Source organism: Microcaecilia unicolor, chromosome 4 (genome assembly GCF_901765095.1).
Source record: "Microcaecilia unicolor chromosome 4, aMicUni1.1, whole genome shotgun sequence".
NCBI classification, from domain to species: domain Eukaryota; kingdom Metazoa; phylum Chordata; class Amphibia; order Gymnophiona; family Siphonopidae; genus Microcaecilia; species Microcaecilia unicolor.
Genome location: NC_044034.1, coordinates 220,710,928 through 220,732,128, shown reverse-complemented (window position 1 = coordinate 220,732,128; position 21,201 = coordinate 220,710,928). Strand labels below are relative to the sequence as shown.

The following is a 21,201-nucleotide window of genomic DNA, read 5'->3' as shown; positions in this document are numbered from 1 at the left end:
AGAAGTTTTGGCTTTATGTCCTTTTGTTTTTTGTTGGGACCGCAGTTTAACTTTTAATGAATTCTATCATTTGCTCTTTGCATTTGCTGTTTGTATTGCCATTTTGTGCTTCTACATTGTTTGTTTGCATTATTGATGTCATTTCCTGTATTCAATAAAGGCTTCTCAAACAAACAAACAAATTATCCCCTATGGGGAGAAATAAACAATAAAGGAAAAAAACAATTTATGAAAACTTGGCTAACCAAAAGCCTACTTCTGGTGGGAATTGAGAAAGAATGCCTGTGCCAGTACTGTATGAGAAAAAACACAGTATACAGCAAACCTCAGTTTGATAGACAGTAAGATAAAACAGAGAAATTCACCACAGAAATGTTTATAGAGAAATACTTCATCAGTCAAGGTACAGACAACCTACTGACACAACGAGCATAGAATAGGCTGTATAAATGCTTGCTATTTATAGACAGAAATAGCTCAGGCCATGGTGGGAGAGAAGGTAAGGGACTCGGCACCACCAAGTATTGCAGACAAACACCAAACTTGGCTTATGTGTCCTGAAGACTTTACCAGGAGAAATCCTCAGCATAGCCGAGCTGTGGCTCCTCAACCCTATTAGATCACAGACATGAGGAAGCAAGTATTTCCACCACAAACTCCGTACTGTTGTCTTTCACTTATAAATTAAGATTTCTAGCTGAACTAAACTAGAATAAACCGGTTTAGGAGCTGAAAAACCAAGTCACGTGCACCATCACCATTCCACTGGAGACAGAGAATACTGAGGTTCTGTGGAGGCATACAAGGGCAAAACAAAAAGAACTACTTTGGTTTTCTGTCTCCATCCGCTGGCCAACAGACATAGCCCACATGTTCTAGACTGATTATTGTGGACGATAAGCAAGGCAATCAGCTCAATGCAACTGATCAACTATAATGTGGAAAGTCAAAATAGCAACCGGTAACATGTTTCATGCTTATAATTAAGCATGGAACTTGCCTAAAGTGGAAGAGTAATCCAGTTTAGCAGGCTTTGATCCTGGTAAACTAGGTTTGATTCCCACTGCAGCTCCTTGTGATTCTGGACAAGTCACCTAACCCTCCATCGCCCCAGGTACAAAATAAGTACCTATATATAATATGTAAACCACTTTGATTGTAACCACAGAAAGGTAGTATATCAAGTCCTATCCCCTTATAGGGGTTACAACTGTAGTGCATACTACAGTGATAGTATATAACAACCCAGAATAAAAATTAGAACAATATAAACTACTCACTTACACAGCTGCTAGAAACAGATTTTGGCCAAGTGATGCAAGACTTATGAATACCATTGTATTTGATTAGAAGCACCTGCTAACCAGACAAGTTCCTTTGAATATCTGCCAGTAGTACTTTAATACAGGCAAAACACTGACCCAGATTCAGCGAAGAAAACCACTCACTGAACGTAATTCCCTCTGCCATTTAAGAAAGAAATCTGAAAATTGTTCATTTATGCATGGAGAGCACAGAGATTTATATGCAGGGCAGAACCCCTGAGGGCCATTCCCAAACTTCCATGCTAAGCAGCTATTCCAGTTTCTCTCTCAGGTCCCACATAGGTTTGCTTCTTGCAGGGAACATACACTGCACATCTAGATAGGATGTTACGAGGTAATGTGGAAAAGTTTGAAATCATACAGAGATGGCTGCATTCGAATAATGAACAAGACAAAATTTGAATATTTAGAGAATTTTAAGGAGGGGAAAGAGAATAGAGAAGTAAGGAGGAGTTAACAGAATGAATCTTAATGGGATTAGTATTCTAATATGGGAAAATTAGGTTCTTACCTTGGTAATTTTCTTTCCTTTAGTCACAGTAGATGAATCCATTAACTGATGGGTTATGTCCGCCTACCAGCAGGTGGAGATAGAGAACACTGAAAAACCATAGTGCTCTATGGACAGCTAGCTCCATCTGTCTTCAGTATTTGAAAACTTTCAAAGCAGAGTGTATCCTCAAAGTAGAATAACATGAACTTTCCTCACAGCAAACGAATGCCCCAGAACAGGAGCAATAATCACACAAAGAAGGGACGATCTCAACCTCCTGTAACAGAACAGTAAACAGAAATCATGAAGACTATTTTCCAACTTCTCCCAATGATGGAACATATCTGCAGGAAAAACTGAACAAAAAAACAGATTCAGACAGGGAGGGATCATGGATTCATCTGCTGTGACTAAAGGAAAGAAAATTACCAAGGTAAGAACCTAATTTTCCTTTCCTTGTCATCAGCAGCATATGAATACATTAACTGATGGGATATACAAAAGCACTCCCTAGTTAGGGCGGGAATATGCCACTCCACGAGCAAGCACTTGCGCTCCAAACTGCGCGTCCCACTTTGCTGCAACATCCAGCCTGTAATGCCATACAAAGGAGAGCTTAGAAGCCCAAGTAGCCGCACTACAGATCTCATGAAGAGAGAGTGCTCCTGTTTCGGCCCAAGAGGAGGAAATCGCTCTCGTGGAATGCGCTTTAAACGCATCAGGTGGAGACAGCCCTGACAGCAGATACGCAGAAAAAAATGACTTCTTTGAGCCAACGGGCTATAGTGGCCTTAGACGCCAGAGACCCTCTTCGAGGACCTGACAACAAGACAAAAAGGTGATCAGAGGTCCTGAAGTCATTTGACATGTGCAGCTACTGCAAGAGAGCCCTGTGAACATCCAGAAGATGTAACTGCCCAAAAGATTCCGGAAACTCCTCCCTGGTAGATAAATGGGCTGGTTTAGGTGAAACGCTGAAACTACCTTAGGCAGGAAAGAAGGTACCGTACGTACCGTTACTCCGGACTCTGAGAATTGTAAGAAAGGGTCTCGACAGGTGTTGCGTTCTCGAGGGCCTTGGCATACTGTCAGGTCCTCAAGGCAGCACTGGGAAATGTGAGCCCTTGGGCCCCTGCCGCGGAGCGGCAGAGGCAGGCAAGACCATCTTGGAACTGGACATCCGGAAGGACCGGACCGGAAACTCTGGACTGGAAGTAGGCAACTGAACCGGCAGAACAGAAACCGCTTCACCTGTACTTAGCCACCTTTCCGCTAGAGTTGAGCTCTAGCGTGCGGGCGGCCGACAGGACTTGTAGGGCAAGGCCGGAACAGAAGATCCAGAGGACCCACCTCGGGTCTAGGAAACACAGGGGAACAATACTAGACTGCACTAAGCGCTGCACGCAGCCGCTAAGCCAGACACACCAGACAGACTAGACAGACAGAAGCTTATCAGGAGCAGGAACTAGGGCAGACATGCAAGCAAGGAAGAAGGGGAGACTGGGAATACCCCCTGGGCAAACCCACTAGCTAGGTTGAGGCAGGTAACAGGATAAATCCCCCAGAAGATACACGCTAGCTAGACAGATACAGGAATCAGGATACATAAGCAGGGATCCGGATAAGCACACAGAATATACAAGCAAGGTACAAGGTAGACACATGGGACAGAAGGTAGCTAGGCAGAGCGGGAAACCGGATAACACTAGCTAGCCAACACCAGGACTCAGGACGAACAAGCAGGGACCAGGATGTGCACACAGGATATACAAGGATCAGGATGTGCACACAGAATATAGAAGCAGGGAGTAGGGCAGGCTGCAAACACAGACGGGGAAACCAGGCCTGAACAGCAGGCTCTAAACACAGACTAAAGGCAGAAGGCTAGCAGCCAGGATGTGCACACAGGATATACAAGGTTCAGGATGTGCACACAGAATATACAAGCAAGGAGTAGGGCAGGCTGCAAACACAGACTAAAGGCAGAAGGCTAGCAGCCCACAGGTACTGGGAACCGAAGGGCACTAGCCCACACAGAAGGGCAAGAAGCCCACAGGTACTAAGCAGAAGGGCAAGCCCACACAGAAAGGCAAGAAGCCCACAGGTACTAAGCAGAAGGGCAAGCCCACACAGAAAGGCAAGAAGCCCACAGGTACTAAGCAGAAGAGCAAGAAGCCCACACAGAAGGGCAAGAAGCCCACAGGTACTAAGCAGAAGGGCAAGAAGCCCACACAGAAGGGCAAGAAGCCCACAGGTACTAAGCAGAAGGGCAAGCCCACACAGAAGGGCAAGAAGCCCACAGGTACTAAGCAGAAGGGCAAGCCCACACAGAAAGGCAAGAAGCCCACAGGTACCAGACAGAAGGGCAAGCCCACACAGAAGGGAAAGAAGCCCACACAGAAGACAGGCTTAGAGGCAGCGCAGCAACACACTAACTAACCTGTCGGCCTCTGGGCATGACACCAGACAATGACACCATGCGAAGGCCCTGACTGCAAGCACAGGCCTTCCTTATAAAGTAACTCACTGATGAGTCACCACCAGCAGGACAGAAGCAGGAAGTTCCTTGCCTCCAAATAGAGGCTTGACACACAGAGGAAGTGAGCCCACAGGAAGTACAAGCAGGAGCCATCTTGGATACTGGCATAGAGGAGGAGGCGGCAGCCATCTTGGAAGAGGCATAGCCCACACAGGTGAGGTCCAGTAAGGCAATCAACACACAGAGCCAGAGAGAAACTAAGACGGACACAGAGACAAGCAGAAGCCAGCACAGCCACTGACTCCCAGAAACAGGGTAAGTCTGAGGGTGGTCACGGCCACAGACGTGACAACAGGATAGCGCCTGGAGCTCAGACACCCGCCTCGCCGATGTCATGGCTACCAAAAAGACTGTCTTTAGAGTCACATCCTTCTCTGAAGCTCGCCTCAGTGGCTTAAAGGGCGAACACTGGAGAGCCTTCAACACCAGCCCCAGGTTCCAGGCCGGACACGGCAGACACGGCCAGACACGGATGAGCGGCCAGGGACAAGCCAGAGACCTTCCCTCGAAAGCATGCCAATGCTGCCACTTGTACTCGCAGGGAATTGTAGGCCAAGCCTTTTTGTAAACCATCCTGCAAAAAGTCCAGTATCGGTGAGACTGAAGCCTGCGTGGGTGTGATCGCCTTTGAAACACACCACACCTCAAACTGGCGCCAGATCCGAGCATAAGCAACGGAAGTGGACCGCTTGCGGGCCTGCAAGAGAGTGGAGATGACTTTGTTAGAATAGCCTTTTCTTTCAATTGCGCCCTCTCAAGAGCCATGTCGTAAGACCAAAGCGGCAGGGATCCTCCATGGTCCACCGGTCCCTGCATCAACAGGTTCAGCACCAGAGGCAAAGGAAGAGGGGACTCCACCAGCATCCGCCGGAGATCCACATACCACGGCCGCCTGGGCCAATCCGGGACAATGAGAATCACCACTCCTCGATATAGCTGAATTCGCAGGACTCGCCCTATCAAGGGCCAAGGAGGGAACACATACAGGAGGCCCGAGGGCCAGGGCTGAGCCAGCGCATACAACCCCACCGAGCGAGGATCTCTCCGTCTGCTGAAAAAGCATGGGACTTTGGCATTTGCGCCTGACACCATTAGATCCGCTACGGGTGTTCCACATTTGGCACAGATCTGAAGAAACACTTCATCTGCCAGTTCCCACTCCGCTGGGTCGATTTGATGCCTGCTTAGAAAATCGGCTTGCACGTTGCTCTGACCTGCTATATGCGCTGCAGAAAGAAGCTGCAGGTGTAGCTCGGCCCAGTGGCAAATCTGAGCGGCCTCCGCAGCCAGTGTCCTGCACTGTGCCACCCTGTCGATTTATGTAGGCCACCGCTGTCGTGTTGTCCGACAGAACTCTAATAGTCAGCCCCTCCAGGGTCTTGTGAAAGGCCAGAAGAGCCTGGAATATCGCTCTCAGCTCCAAGCGATTGATGGACCACCCCGATTCCGCAGATGTCCACAGACCCTGGGCATAGCTTCCCTGGCAATGTGCTCCCCAGCCGACCAGGCTGGCATCGGTTATCACCAGGCACCAGGAGGGAAGCGCCAGCAGCATTCCTCGCCGCAGCATGCTGTCGGAGAGCCACCACTCCATACTGAGCCGGGCCACAGGGAGCCACGTTAGTCTGCGTTGATAATCCTGGGACATGGGAGACCATCGTTGAAGCAGGGCAATCTGCAGTGGTCTCAAGTGCGCTCTCGCCCTTGGCACTACCTCCAAAGTTGCCGTCATCGACCCCAACAGCTGGACAAAGTCCCAAGCTCGCGGGTGAGGCATCCGCAGGAGCAGAAACCTGATTCTGAAGCTTGCACCGCCTCTGGTCGGGTAGAAAGACAAACCCCGATGCCGTGTGGAACCGGACCCCCAAATATTCTAGAGACTGAGAGGGGGTCAGGTGACTTTTGGGTATATTGACGACCCAGCCAAGAGGCTGCAGTACTGAGACCATTCTGGCTGTGGTCAGACGACTTTCGTCTGCCGAATCCGCTCTGATGAGCCAGTCGTCAAGTTACGGGTGAACCCTGATACCCTCTCGCTTGAGAACGGCAGCTACTACCACCATTACCTTGGAAAAGGTGCAGGGAGGTGTGGCGAGGCCAAAAGGCAAGGCCCAAACTGGAAATGCTTTCCCAACACCGCAAACCGGAGGAACCATTGATGCGGGGGCCAAATTGGAATGTGCAAGTAAGCTTCTTTTAGGTCCAGAGACGTGAGAAACTGTCCTGGCTGAACCACCGCAATGACGGAGCACAGGGTTTCCATGCAAAAATGCCGCACTCTTAGTGCCTTGTTGACTGACCTTAAGTCGCGGATCGGTCGGAAAGACCCGCCTCTTCGAGGCACCACAAAGTAAATGGAGTAGCGACCGCAGCCGCGTTCGGCGGGAGGAACAGGGATCACCGCTCCGAGGTGCAACAAGACTTGTAAGGTTTCCTCTACCGCCGCCCGCTTGACAGTACCGCATCGGGACTCCAAAAACACGTCTCTCACCGGGTCGCTGAATTCCAAACGGTAACCTTCTCTGATCAGGTCCAGGACCCACTGATCTGAGGAAATCTTGGTCCATTCCTCGAGAGAGGGAAAGACGTCCTCCTACTGCAGGAATCGAGGAATGGACCGGCGCCCCGTCATTGGGGGGGACGCTCCTGAACTCCAGGCCTTGATCCAGCTGCTGCGGAACGCTTGTCCGAGCGAAAGGAGTTCCTCTGCTGAAAACGGGCACATTGAGAAAACCCACCAGAGCGCCCCGGGCGATACCTGCGAGCTTCACGGAACCGAGGTCTGGGCCAAACAGAGCCCTTGGAAGAAGGCCTCAGCCTATCCTCGGGTAACCACTGCGGCTTAGGGTCCCCCAGGTCTTTAACAATTTTCTCCAGCTCCTCTTCAAATAACAGGTGGCCCCCGAAAGGGAAGCTTCATCAGCCTGTGCTTAGAGGCCATGTCCGCCGCCCAATGCCGTAGCCATAGAAGGCGGCGGGCAGCAACCGCCAGAGACATCTGTTTAGCTGAAGCTCTGACCAGATCATAGAGGCGTCAGCCAAAAATGACAGGGCGGACTCCATCCGTGGTGCAACCTCAGTGAGGGACTCCGCACCATCAGCGGGCTGCTCCACTGCCTGTTGTAACCAGGAAAGGCAGGCCCGGGCAGCATAGGAACTGCAAATAGACGCCCTTAAGGCGAGGCCCGATATTTCACAGGACCGTTTCAACGCGGATTCAAGCCGCCGGTCCTGCATATCTTTCAGGGCAACCCCTCCCTCTACGGGGAGGGTGGTCCTCTTAGTCACCGCCGTGACCAAAGCGTCCACTTTAGGCATCCCCAAAGGGGCCAAGTGCTCCTCACTTAGAGGGTAAAGCTGACCCATAGCCCTGGCCACCTTCAAAGGCCCATCAGGTTCAGACCATTGAACTGAAATAAGCTCTTGGATGGAGTCATGCACAGGAAAGGCTCGAGCAGGCTTCTTAGTACTCGCCATCCTCGGATTACCAGAGGAGGCCTTACCCTTGGCAGGATCATCAATCGAGAAGGCCTGCAAGGCGTCAGAAATGAGCGCTGGCAGTTCATCGCGGTGGAAAACCCTCACCGCATTGGGATCATCCAGATCCGGTGGCAAACCGGCGCCTTCCTCTGGTTCATCAGACCATGAGGCCCTACCAGAACCCTCAGAATACACATCGCCCGACCAAGGGGGGGGGGGGGGGGGAGTGAAGTGCGCCACTCTCCAATGGGGAATTTACCGGTCTGTGTTTAGCGTCCTTCCAACGCTCGGGGGAAGCAGCCAGCCCCGGGCCATCAACACCCGGGGGGGTGGGGAACCAGGCAGCAGCGCAGTGTCAGACACCTGCGGCAGAGCTCTTTTCAGCATTGAGGCTTTATGCATTAAAAGCACAAACTCCAGGGACAAAACTCACCCTGACCCTCCGATTTGTGTCAGAAGATGGCCGGCGATCTCCTTCGAAAATAAGCAGGATAGTAAATGATGGCAGATAAAGACCTGATTTGTCCTTGCCTTTCTCAGGGCACAGACCGTAGAAGTCTGCTCAGTACTGTTCTTGTACAAAGTTCTGAAGCTAACGTCGAACCCCCTTAAAATTTACACTCTAGCCCATCTTTATCTATTCAGTCACGATCAGGGCGTAGACCGTAGAAGTCTGCCCAGCTTCCATTTTGTTTCCCCAATTACCGGCGTCATCACCCAATCCCGCTAAGATTCCATGGAACCATTCCTTCTAAACCAGATTCCTTTGTGTTCATCCTACGCATATTTGAATTCCATTACCGTTTTCATTTCCACCACCTCCCCCGGGAGCGCATTCCACATATCCACCACCCTCTCTGTGAAAAAATACTTCCTGACATTAGTCCTGAATTTGCCCCCCTTTAACCTCAATTCATGTCCTCTAGTTCTACCGCCTTCCCTTCTCCGAAAAAGGTTCATTTGCGGATTAATACCTTTCAATGAATATGCATGAACGATTTTCATACCCTGCCTCCATTATATGTAAATCTCTTTCATGCATATTCACTGTAAATAACCTGAAAACCTGACTGGCAAGGGGTACTCCAGGATTGGACCTGGGAAACACTGCTCTATGCTATCAAAGGATGAAAGTTAAAAAAAAAACAAAAATGCAGAAATCATTTCACATAAATACTTTGCATCACTGATTAAATTCCAATGCATCCTCCAGTGGAAAGAAACTTATTTCTTGCATCTGTTGGAATCTTCTCTTTTACTTTTATCTTTTCCTGTGATGCACTGGCAATGATATTTAAAATCAAGTAAATAAAACAGCCTATTCTAGTAACTATGATTTGCTAAGCTTCACCTGGAATCTGTGTTTCAATTTGGACATCTTTGCCACTTCATCACAGTATTAAACAATGTCAATCGCCCCACCTCCACCATTTTACCAGCTGTGACTGTGTCATTGTAACCTGCTGGTGAATCACACAGTCTCCAGCTGCTCCTTTTGCTTTACTCTGTGCTTACCTTTGAGGAGTTGAATAGTCATAGGTCATGAGGCTGAAGCTGTCCATGACTGGGGCTAACTGATCAAATTCCTTCTTCCCAAACATTCCCAACTGGTTAGTCCTTGAGAAAAGAAACAATATTTAATTCTTATTTTTCATGGCTTTAATGATTTTTTTGTGCTGTTCATTTATCCTGGAAATGTCATTATAGATAGCAGTAACACCCAGCAGGTATAATATTAGTAATAACAATAGCACTAGAATTATTATGTATAGTAGCTTGGATTAAGTCAACAGAGCATGGTGCAGTCTTTGGTTTAACAATTAGAGAATAGGCTTTGTTATATTAGCTTATAATTTAATTTCTTTTTCATGGATCAATTCCTAAATTGTGGTCGATATAGAGTTTTTTTTCTATTTCTCTTTGTATTATTGTTTCCCTATGATGATGTTGCATATTTTGTGTATTTTATTCAAGATTTATTGAATATTGTAATTAAAATTTGAAAATAAATTTAAAAAAAAAAGAATTATTATGAGTAGTAGTAGCAGCAGTAGCAGTCTGGCAAATGTGCCAAAAATGTTGGTTTTTTTTTAAATTATTTCTTGTGTGCTCTAATATTCATTTAGGATTGAAGAGTGGTGGAATAAAAAAATAAATAAATAAATGCTTTAACAATGTGGTGCTCGTTTTCAAAGCACATCGACTTACAACTTTATAAGTCTATGTGCTTTGATAATGACCCTCTATGCAAATAGAAGTCAGTAATTATATCAAATATGAGCAGATATTTGCTAGAACACAAAACCTCCACTGAAGCCTTTTTATGACACATAGGGGTCCTTTTAATATGCCACAGTAAAAAGTGGCCTCTGGTATTGCAAGCGCATCTTTTGGGCGCATGCTGGGCCATTTTTTTTTTACCATGTCTAGGAAAAAGGGCCTTTTTTTTTTTTTTTTTTTAAAGAGGCCGGAAAATGGACGTGCGCTAAATTTGAACAGCGCGTGTCCATTTTCGGACTGAGACCTTACCACCACCCACTGACCTAGCGGTAAGGTCTTGCGCCCTACACGCACGGTAAGCATGCAGTGCGCGCCAACTGCTGTTTACCATTGGAAAATTATTTTCTACCGCGGGATTTGGCGCATGCCAAATTCGGAATTACTGCCCAGCTCACGTGCTAGTCGGGTGGTAGAGCTAATTTGGCATGCGCTGTACGCATGTAGACACTCCTGCACCTTTGTAAAAGGGCCCTATAAATACATAATGGGTCGTGGTAAAGGCTCATGCAATAATCTGTTTTAATGGCCACGTGCTAATGGAAAAATTAAAGTGTGGCCATTACACAAAAAATAGGAAATATCTCATTTTACCCCAGCGGGAAAAATGGCCTTAGCACGTAAGAATGACCTGTGTAAGGGCACACTAAGGCCACTTTTTACAGCTGTTTGGTAAAAGGGCTCTTCGTGTGGCACCTAGCAACACATAGCTACAATTCTTCTCAATGGGCTTCACTTTGCATTTGCCCTCAATTAAATTTCATCCCCCCAAGCCTTCCAAAGCCTTTATGCAATTTCTCACAATCCTCATGTAGTTTAACAACTTTGACAAGTTTTGGGTCATATGCAAATCTGCTCACCTCATTCATCATTCCAATTTCATGATCATTTATAAATATGTTGAAAATCATCAATCCCAGTACAGATCCTTGCAGCACTTCACTATTCACCTTCCTCCATTTAGAGTATAGGCCATTTAACTCTACTCTCAATTTTCTATCTTTTAGCCATTCTCAATCCACAACATGAGTCCCTCATGAGGGAATTTGTGAAAGGCTTTCCGAACATCTAGATATACTAAATCAACTGGCTCACTTTTACCTATGTTTATTCACACCTTCAAAAAGATGTAACAAATTAGTAAGGCACAGTTTCCCTTGGTTGAATCCATGTTGTCCTATTAAACCATATTTGTCTATGTGCTCAGTAATTTTAATCTTTATAATAGTTTCTATTATTTTACCCGACACTGACATCTTACTTACTAGTCTGTAATTTTCCTCCCCTGGAACTCGTAAAAAAATTGGCATTATGTTGGCCACCTTCCAATCTTCAGGTACTGCAGATGGTTTTAATGACAGATCAGCCTCCCACTCTCCTACCCATAATATATTGGTTTCAGCAGGATTTATTTCTATTCCATTAGATAGCATCCATTGATGACTTTTTTCAAACACTAGGTTCATGAAAGCAAAAGTCTCCGTTAAAGTATGTTCAATAGGGAACAGCATCGAGAATCCTAACATTATACAACGCAGGTTTTTTTAAAAGTCAATTTCCAAACTTTTTTCCCCCTGGTTTGTTTTATCTACCCCTGCTGTCAGAATTGAGTTTGAAAGAAGTCATATCCTTTCCACTTGAGTATCACTGAGCTTCATTTTTACATAACTGTTTTAAAAAGCTCTACATGCATCCTCTGTACCTTTAGCTAATGGGTTCTCAAAGGGGGTGATGTAATACTCTGCTCTATAAAACAGCAAGGCAACCGATCTGCAAAATCTAACGTGGAAAACAAACAAGCAGATCAGTATAATATCCAAAAAACTTTATTGAAGATATCGTGTATAAGACAAATGCCCGACACAGGCCGTGTTTCACCCAACGATAGGGCTGCATCAGGGGCTATAATAAACGATAAATATATTGAATTATAAAACATGTCAATTCTTAAAAGTATATATATGTATATCTAAAATATATAAGACATCAATATAAATTATAATATACATGTGAAACATAGACATGAATCGTGAATATGTATAAAAATATGTAAAACCTCAATATGAACTGTAATATAAAAACATAAATATGAATTATAAACATTGAGAGTCCCTTTCGATTCAAAAATTAAAATAAAAATATATACATTAGACAAGTAAAATAATAATAGACATTAACTGGCAATCAAAAATATAATATAGAGATGCATTTAAATATACACAAAATATATAAATATATCAACAACCAACAAATTAACATCACATATATTCCATATATATTGCACTGAAATTATAAAATGAAATAAAATAAGATAAAATAAAATAAAATACCAGCAAAAGAAGGGCACAATAAAAAAAAAAGTGGTCCATAAAATGGGTTATAAAACCATTGGAAAATGAAAAACGTAAATCAATAAACAAAATATTAATAAATGAACAAACCCAAAAATTCAAGACACCTACCTAGTCTATATCTTTCTCAAATAAGAGTGGCTGAAACAAGAGGAACAAATATATAGAAAAACCATAATTATCTCAAATATATATATATATTGATGTCATATATTTTAGATAGACATACATATATATATACACTTTTAAGAATTGACATGTTTCATAATTCAATATGTTTATCGTTTATTATAGCCCCTGACGCAGCCCTATCGTTGGGTGAAACACGGCCTTTGTCGGGCATTTGTCTTATACACGGTATCTTCAATAAAGTTTTTTGGGATATTATACTGATCTGCTTGTTTGTTTTCTACACTCTGCTCTATTGCAAAGACTCAGGAGATATGTCACAAGGTCAGTGCCAGCATGGTAGCACAGTGTCCTACAGAAAGCATGATAACAGGAGATATAGACACAGAAGCCCCAACATTCTTCCTTAATTTATTGTGACATGCACTCCTTCCCTGGGCAAGTGGCACTTAATATGTTTTCATATACTGAATTCAAAATAAGTGTCCCAGGCTGCTGTGACCAAAAGACAAAGTGTAACTCAACAAAATTTTGTGTGGCCACTTCTCCTGCCACATTGGTGGTGGTGGTGGTGGGGGGGAGGGGGAGGGGAGGGGAGTGGAGAGTGAGGGGGCAGGAATATGCTGGACCATAGGGGTGGAGAGGAAGTGAGAGGGGGCAGTGAGATACTGGACCATAGGGGGTGAGAAGACGGAAGAGTGGGAAAGGGGGATGTTAGGCTACAAATGTGGGAGGAGATGTCGCTAAATGGGTAGGGGAGGGAGGCGAGATGCTGAGTATGGTGGAACCATATGGGAGAGACCATTGGGGGTTGTCAAAGAGAAGAGTGAGGAGAATGGAGAGTACAAAGGGTGGAAATGTGGTAATGGGGAGTGGGTGAAAAACTGAACGGAAAAAGAGACCAGGAATGGAGTGAGACAGGGGAAATGGAAGAGCCAGGGGATGAGGAGATGGAAAATTGATAGGTAAAAAGTAAAACGAAGATTGGGGGAATGGAGGGTAAGAAAGAGTGAAATTTAGTGGATAGGCAAGCAGCAAAGAAAGAGCTAAAAGGGAAATATCAATGTCAGAGACAGATGTAGAAAGGGAATGGAATGCAAGGAAACAGGAGAAAGGAAATGGACAGCTACCACTGAAAATAGCAAAAGACAGGAAAGCAGACAGGAGAAACTTGAGTTTCAGCAGTCTTCTTCACAATAGTTATGACAGGATATGTGTACAGAAGACCCTTTTCCCAGTCAAGGAGAAAGACATCTGTTGCTAGTCGGCCATGTGAACCCAGCCTGGAACAGAACTGAGGGACTCTGTTGTTCAGGTGAGTGGCAAAGAGATCCACCAGAGGGATGCCCCATGCTCAGAAGATCTCTGCCAACACCCATGTTGAGAGACCACTTGGGCAGTTGCATCAACCTGCTGAGTCTGCCAGGCTGTTGTCTTTTCTCACCAGGTATGTGGCCTTGGGCATCATGCCATGGCTGGTGGTGAACTGCCACATCCAACCTCTTCCTGACACAAGAGGTACAATGCCATGCCTCCCTGCTTGGGGTTTCTGGGTTCACTGCTGCCAGGGGTGGAAATGGGAACCCTGGGTCTGTTGGGGGAATAAGTAGACAGGGTGCACCTATGCCTTTGAGAGTAGTAGGTCCTCCTCTGACCGTTGCCCAAAAATCTCCAAGATGTGGAAGCTGCAGAAAGAGTGGTCCGAGATGGGGACTTTATAGAATGAGCATGTTTTTAAATAAGGTCAGCGACTCCCTCCACTTTATCCCCAAAAAGATTATCACCTTAGCAGGGGATGTCCATGAGTTTCACCTGAACTGCTGGTTCTAGGTCTGAAACATGCAGCCAGGTGAGTCTGTGTATGCCAATAGCTAAGGCGGAGACTCTGGAAACCACATAAAAAGCATCTTAGGTTGCCCAAACCATGTGTTTTCGATACTCTTTCTGTTTGGCTACTTTCTGGCAGAGCTCTGTGGTCTGTTCTCCAGGCAGAGTGTCTGCACATTCCACCACACTGCATACCAAGTTCTTCCAAGTGAAAGCTCATGTCGATCTGAGAAGGACTGTATGTGAGAAATATGCATAGAGCCCTAAAAACTTCCTCCAATGGGGTGAGGGGGTGGTTAATGAAAAGGCCAGGAATTTACAGCTTTATAGACTGATATGGAGGCTTTTTTTTTTTTAACAGGCTTATTCAAGAAGCTGCTGAAAACTCACCTATTTGGATTAACCCCCTACTCCCCCTATACTCCTACCAATTAATGATTCCACTTGCTTCTCCTTGATATAGATATACTCCTTTCCCTGCTTAATGTCCCTTACCATATCTCTTACTGTATTGTGTATTTATTTTATTAATCTTATGTAACCCACATTGTGCCTGCATGTGTGGGAAAATGTGGGGTAGAAATGTACCATAAATAAATAAATAAATAAATAAATATTCTTTAAAAAAAAAACAACAAAAAAAAAACAACAACAACAGGTCCATTTGGAGCTCACTGTATTGCTCATTAGGAAAGGGATGCAAAATAAGACCAAACGTATTATAATGCCTCTGTGTCACTCCATGGTGCGACCTTACCTTGAGTATTATGTTCAATTCTGGTCATAGTATCTCAAAAAGATATAGTAGAATTAGAAAAGGATCAAAGAAGAGCAACCAAAATTATAAAGGGGATGGAACTCGTCCCAAGGCTAAAGAGGTTAGGGCTCTTCAGCTTGGAAGAGAGATGGCTGAGGGGGGATATTATTGAGATTTATAAAATCCCGAGTGGTGCAGAATGGGTAGAAGTGAATTATTTTTCACTCTTTCAAAAAGTACAAAGACCATGGGACACTCAATGAAATTACAATGAAATATTTTTAAAATAGGAGAAAATATTTTTTTCACTGAAAGCACAGTTAAGCTCTGGAACTCACTGCCGGAGGATGTGCTTGCCCAGGGATTGGTAGCATGGAATGTTGCTACTATTTGGGTTTCTGCCAGGTACTTGTGACCTGGATTGGCCACTGTTGGAAGCAGGATACTGGGCTAGATGGACCATTGGTCTGACTCAGTATGGCTATTCTTATGTTCTTTTGCCTTTATGATGGGAGTAGAGGAGTGGCCTAGTGGTTAGGGTGGTGGACTTTGGTCCTGGGGAACTGAGTTCGATTCCCACTTCAGGCACAGGCAGCTCCTTGTGACTCTGGGCAAGTCACTTAACCCTCCATTGCCCCATGTAAGCCGCATTGAGCCTGCCATGAGTGGGAAAGCGCGGCGTACAAATGTAACAAAAAAAATGAATGATGTCCCTTGACGTAGAAAAAAGAAAAATACCATGGAATGCATTAACCTACAGTACTTTTCCACCTATGTTTCTGTGAACTCTCAGCCAATTTTTATAAGTTGAACCACTGAATATGTGGACCTGAAAAAGGCTATTTATGAAGTCCTATATGGATACATTTGACCAAATAGCAACAGAATATCACCATTCTCTGGATAAATTTAAGCCGTGCTCCAGAAATGCTTCTGAATATTGATCATGGCAGTACTATAATAAATGAGTTGGTTGGGTACATCTTAGTGATTCAGAATATCACCTTTCAGAGCAGAAGAATAATAATTTGGAATTATGCAGTGACTGAAATAACACCTGATCTCAATAACTTTATGATTACAGTAGCCACCTCTGGGGTGAATAACATGACAGCACATTTTTCATGCCTGAGTCAATGAAAATTTGAAAGCAAGCAGAGAAAAAATTCACTGTATTTGTTTTTATTCCCTAAGTACTGTACTTGTACATTGTAAGTGGACAGTGACTGTGAGCCATCACAATGTAGTCATTCCATCTCATCCTAAGAGTTTTCTACATTCATAAATATGTAGATGGGAAAGTATGGGTCTAATTAACAGTCTACTATGGCCAGGATCCGGAGGCTCCCATGTTTCTATGGCCAATGCAGCAAAATTTATACAACTGCAAAGAAATTATGTCTCACCACAGAAATTGTGGAACTTGTTTTTTTGTAGGTATAGGAGAAAGTGGGATGTTTGACCACGGAACACCAAAAACTGGATAGATTGATCTTAAAAACACGTGTTTATTGATGAAAAAAGACTTGACACAAACGTTGTGTTTCGGCCGTTAGGCCTGCATCAGGAGTCTCGGTCAACGGAGAACAGCTGATATAAACATTTAAATGTACATGGTATAGTGCCCACATTTAGGGCTTCTTTTACAAAGCCATGCTAGTGATTCCCAGAGGGCAAATGAGAGGAAGCCCACAGAAACTGAATGGGCTTTCTTTCATTTACTACACAGGAATCACTAGCGCGGCTTTGTAAACGAAGCCCTTAGTTACTACCACATCTAGCTACTTAGCCCTTTTTCAGTAACTCAGAGCTACCTGTTGATTTAGCAGAGCTACACAGCAGCAGTAGACCAACAGACATGATTGGGGATGAAGGAAGAAAGGAAACATGATGGGGGAAGGGAATATATGGAGTCAAAATGGGAGGTAGGAAATGAAATAAAAAGGCAAAGAGAAGAGATACATTGGGGATAAGAAGAAAAGATGATTTTTTTTTGGGGGGGGGGGGAACGGAACAAAGTCATAGGATGATGAAATGGTTTAGGGAAGAACTGAAGGAAGTTGAGCAGATGACACCGTTTTAGGCGCACAAAGACAAGACAAGTAGGAGAACGGCAACAGCAGGAACATGGCATAAGATGAAGGGAAAGAGAAGAATAAACTTGTTTCATGACAAACTTTTGTAAGGCTCATAGGTCTTAGATCTGATGATATCCCTCTGTCTTCTTCAGGCTCGAGAAGTACCAGAAATAAAATAACTGCTTGTGAGAGAGCAGTTTTGAATGCCAGGATCTGCAAGAAGGTGGAACTCTCCAAAATTTGTAATTCCTGGTGAGACTAAGAATTGATGCATTAGAGGGCAATCAGAGAGTTGCAATAATTATAATTTATAGACTCAACAGTTTCATAAAACTTCAGCCTCCCTCCAATTGGGGCATTTCATAACTTGAATACAGGAGTGCTGACTCTGGCTGCATTCAAAAACCTGATCCTGGAGTGGAGCTTAGATCATCTCCATTCATGGTGGTAAGGCCTAAAGCCCTGTCGTTGTCTAGGATGGACCTTAAAATTGCGTCTTGAATGGACAAACTGCCTCTTAAGATTCCTTACTCCAGTATCTCCTGGCTGCAGAGATTGGTTTATTTGTATTTGTTTTATACTTTACAATTGTGCATTGAGTTTTTTTCTCATACTGCCTAGAATACTGTCTTCCTTAGGCAGCGCTTGTGAAACACGGTCCATGTCGGAGACCGTGAACAGTGAAGATATAAGTGAAGTGATTCTTTATATCTTTTTTAATGAGAAAATGTAAGAATCTATAAAAAAAATGTTTGGCTTTCCAAGATATGGGACTTTGTATGCTGGCATTTTAAACTGAACTAGGACTAATACAGGGTGCGCTAAAGCGTTCTGCATTAGTTTTGCCACCTGTGCATGCTAAGTGCACAGTCTTTTTTTTTTTTATTTTTTGGAGAGGGTGTGGAGAATCAGCATAAATTCAGCTAGCATGCTGACATTGCCGCTGCACTATCTGGTTAGTGCATCCATAACACAGGCGCTCTATTTAGGAGGCAGTAAGTGCTCCCATGTTCATTTTTTAAAGGACTGTGCGCTAATGCTAACCGCGCACGGACATATATTCAAGAAATAGAAAAGAAAAGCCCTTTTTGACAGCTGCTCTAGAAATAGAGATTTTAAAACATGGAGGCTCATTTTCAAAGCACTTAGCCTCCCAAAGTTCCATAGAAACCTATGGAACTTAGCCTCCCAAAGTGCTTTGAAAATATGCCTCATAGTAACATAAAAATGTCACTATACAAATACACCTCAAGCAGAAATTCATAATTCTTGCTTTAAAGTAATATCTAGAAAATACTACAGGCAACTGAGTTTGCTTCCAATAAAAATACTAAAAATCCCCAAAGACAAGAGAAACAAATAAAATACACTGACTGATTCCTTAAGTTCAAATTTTTAATATATGCAATGTGAATTAAGACTTCAATATATATTCTGATTTTGAACCCCTACTGTTTTAAATATTAACATAAATAAAAATAACATGAATGAGTATTAAACACACATCCAGTTATTAAATGCATTAAATGGAACTAATGGCATGTCATATTGGTCAAACTAAGCAGCCTTAGTTACATTACCTGCACAAGAAATAGCACCATAGGCAGCCACTTAGAGGTTCATTTTGTAATAACCTATCTAACCTAGGAATCAAATGTGTGCACAGCTCACCCCAATGTAGAAAAGGAAATGTACAGACATCCTTTCCCTTTAGAAATTATCCCACTGCAAGTACCAGCATCTTAACTGCTATTTAGGATGCACAATATTTTCAAGAAAATATACACACATTTTTGATAATTCAAAAATCCATCCCAAACCTGCCTCAGCTCTGCCCCCAGGAGTGTCTCTGCTTGCCACAGTTAGAAGTTTGCACATCATTTTACCTGTATTAAATCTGTTTGATTTTATAACAGGCTATTTTCAGACATAAACCACTGAATTATGCACAGAAATGGCTTTGAAACTTATCCCCTTGCTGTATACAGTGCAAGAGAAACATCTCTACCAGAAATTCTGGAAAATAAGAACTGACTTGTCAGCTGAAATGCAAAAGATTTCCTGCTGTGTGGTTACTACTGTGTGTTCAACAAAGGACACGTCTCTTAGTAATGTCTGTTACTGATTAGAGGACCAGTGTACCTATATCTAATATGTAAACTGTTTTGGTTGTACCATTGGAAGGCGGTATAGCAAGACTGAGAAACTAGCATATGAATATTAAGCGCCTACAGTAGCATTAACACAGTTAAGTAAAATGGCCACCAACTGAGAAGTACAGCCCCTAAGTCCTTCTCATCTTGACACTCCATCTCTAACTTGTTGAATGTATACTCCCTATTGCTTAATTATATGGACATGAAATACAATCGGTCTATCCCAGCCCAAACATGTTCTGAGATCTTGAAATAACCTTAAAAATGTATTCCATGGCCTATAGTTTGTCTTGTTACCATAGATAGCATACCAGTACCTGCTTGTTACAGTAATATCAAGTACACTACAGAGACCTATGCGCCAGCATTTTTGAAATTACACCAAATTATACATAACTCCCTGTTGTACTACAGAGGTGATACTATTCTTGAGATTGGTGTGATGAGCCCTTTGCCTCCTTTGCCCTCCTCTCAAAAAAAGCCCACGATGGCCCCCTTCCACTTCTCAACCCCCGAAAAGAATTTATGGGAGCCCCCTAGCACCTGCCATCCCCATCCCCTCCTCCAAACCCATCCCCTCAAAAAAATTCATTGTGATCCAGTGGCTCACTTGCACCTCCTTCCCTAAAATCCATGGTAGTCCAGTAGCTCCACTGCATTCCCTCCAAGAAAAACACACCAAGGCAGTCCAAGTGGTTCCCCATATACCATCCCCTAAAAAGATTTATAGCAGCTCAAGAGACCACATTCCATCACCATACATCTCTAAATGCAGGAGTAATGCCCAAGCACTACTGCTTCCAGCAACGCACCCTGCACACCACCTTAAAACACCCAGACTTCTGACCCCTCCCCCTCCCACCACCATCTACCTGTAAAGACGCCTTATTTGTGCCATCAGTTTGAAAGACGGCAGCACCGAAGGGTGGAGATATGCACCCAGGAGGAGGGGGGAACACAGGAGATAGAAGTGTTAGGACGTTGGTTCATATCTTTAGAGGAAGGTAGGGGAAGGAGAGTTGGGAAGTCTGGACAGGGCCACAGATGTTAGGCGAAGTTAGGAAGGGTAGGTTGTGTCAGTCTAAGGGGGCTCCAATGGGGGAAGGAGGTTTCAGGGCAAATTGTATGATTATGTGTGCTCTCAATAATGATACAGGGAATTATGGACATGCATAACTGTGTTTTTCTCTGGGGTGTAATTAACCAGCCACAATTATGTGCATCTTTGTATTCTGATTAGCTGATAATTGCATAGCTGCATCATGTTTAACCATAATTATTATGAAACTGTTTCTAAAATTATGAAACATTCAAATATTCCAGAATAACTTTTACATCTAATGTGCTTTAAGAGAAAGCTTTGCATGAGTTGTTCTACATCCTCATGTGTTTTAAGGATAACCATTATGATTAATAGCCTTATGGTATCTATACATTTTATCTCCCTCATGTTGTGTGAAAAGGAAGTTGAGCTGTAAATCTATCAAATGTATCACCTATTAGTATTAAAGTTCTGTTAGCCAGCTCGATGTTAGAAAGTTGAAAGGTAGTCAAACAGAACCACCAAATAAATAAAAACAAAACCTTCTTTAACTATTTAGAGAAGGCAGCCATAAACCTAATGCAAAACAATGATTGCTAATGCACTAGTGGCATGGCTGATAATGCAGAACACCTTTAGGTACATGGTTTGCTTCATTAACACTAAAAAAACAATCAAACATATAAACGGCAAGTGACCAACTCACCTGCAAATGCGCAGTAGAGTCGGAACGCTGAGAGTGTAGAA

At 43.8% G+C, this 21,201-nt stretch overlaps 1 protein-coding gene across 4 annotated transcripts in view; it reads right to left on the bottom strand.

The window, feature by feature from the left end:
- CHID1 (chitinase domain containing 1) overlaps positions 1-21,201 on the bottom strand; it is a 382,173-nt gene that overhangs the window by 224,117 nt on the left and 136,855 nt on the right. For all 4 annotated transcript variants that reach the window (XM_030201249.1, XM_030201252.1, XM_030201250.1 and 1 more), the window contains exon 9: positions 9,353-9,454. In XM_030201249.1, the coding sequence (XP_030057109.1) occupies positions 9,353-9,454 (102 nt within the window). The remainder of the gene's footprint in view (positions 1-9,352; positions 9,455-21,201) is intronic.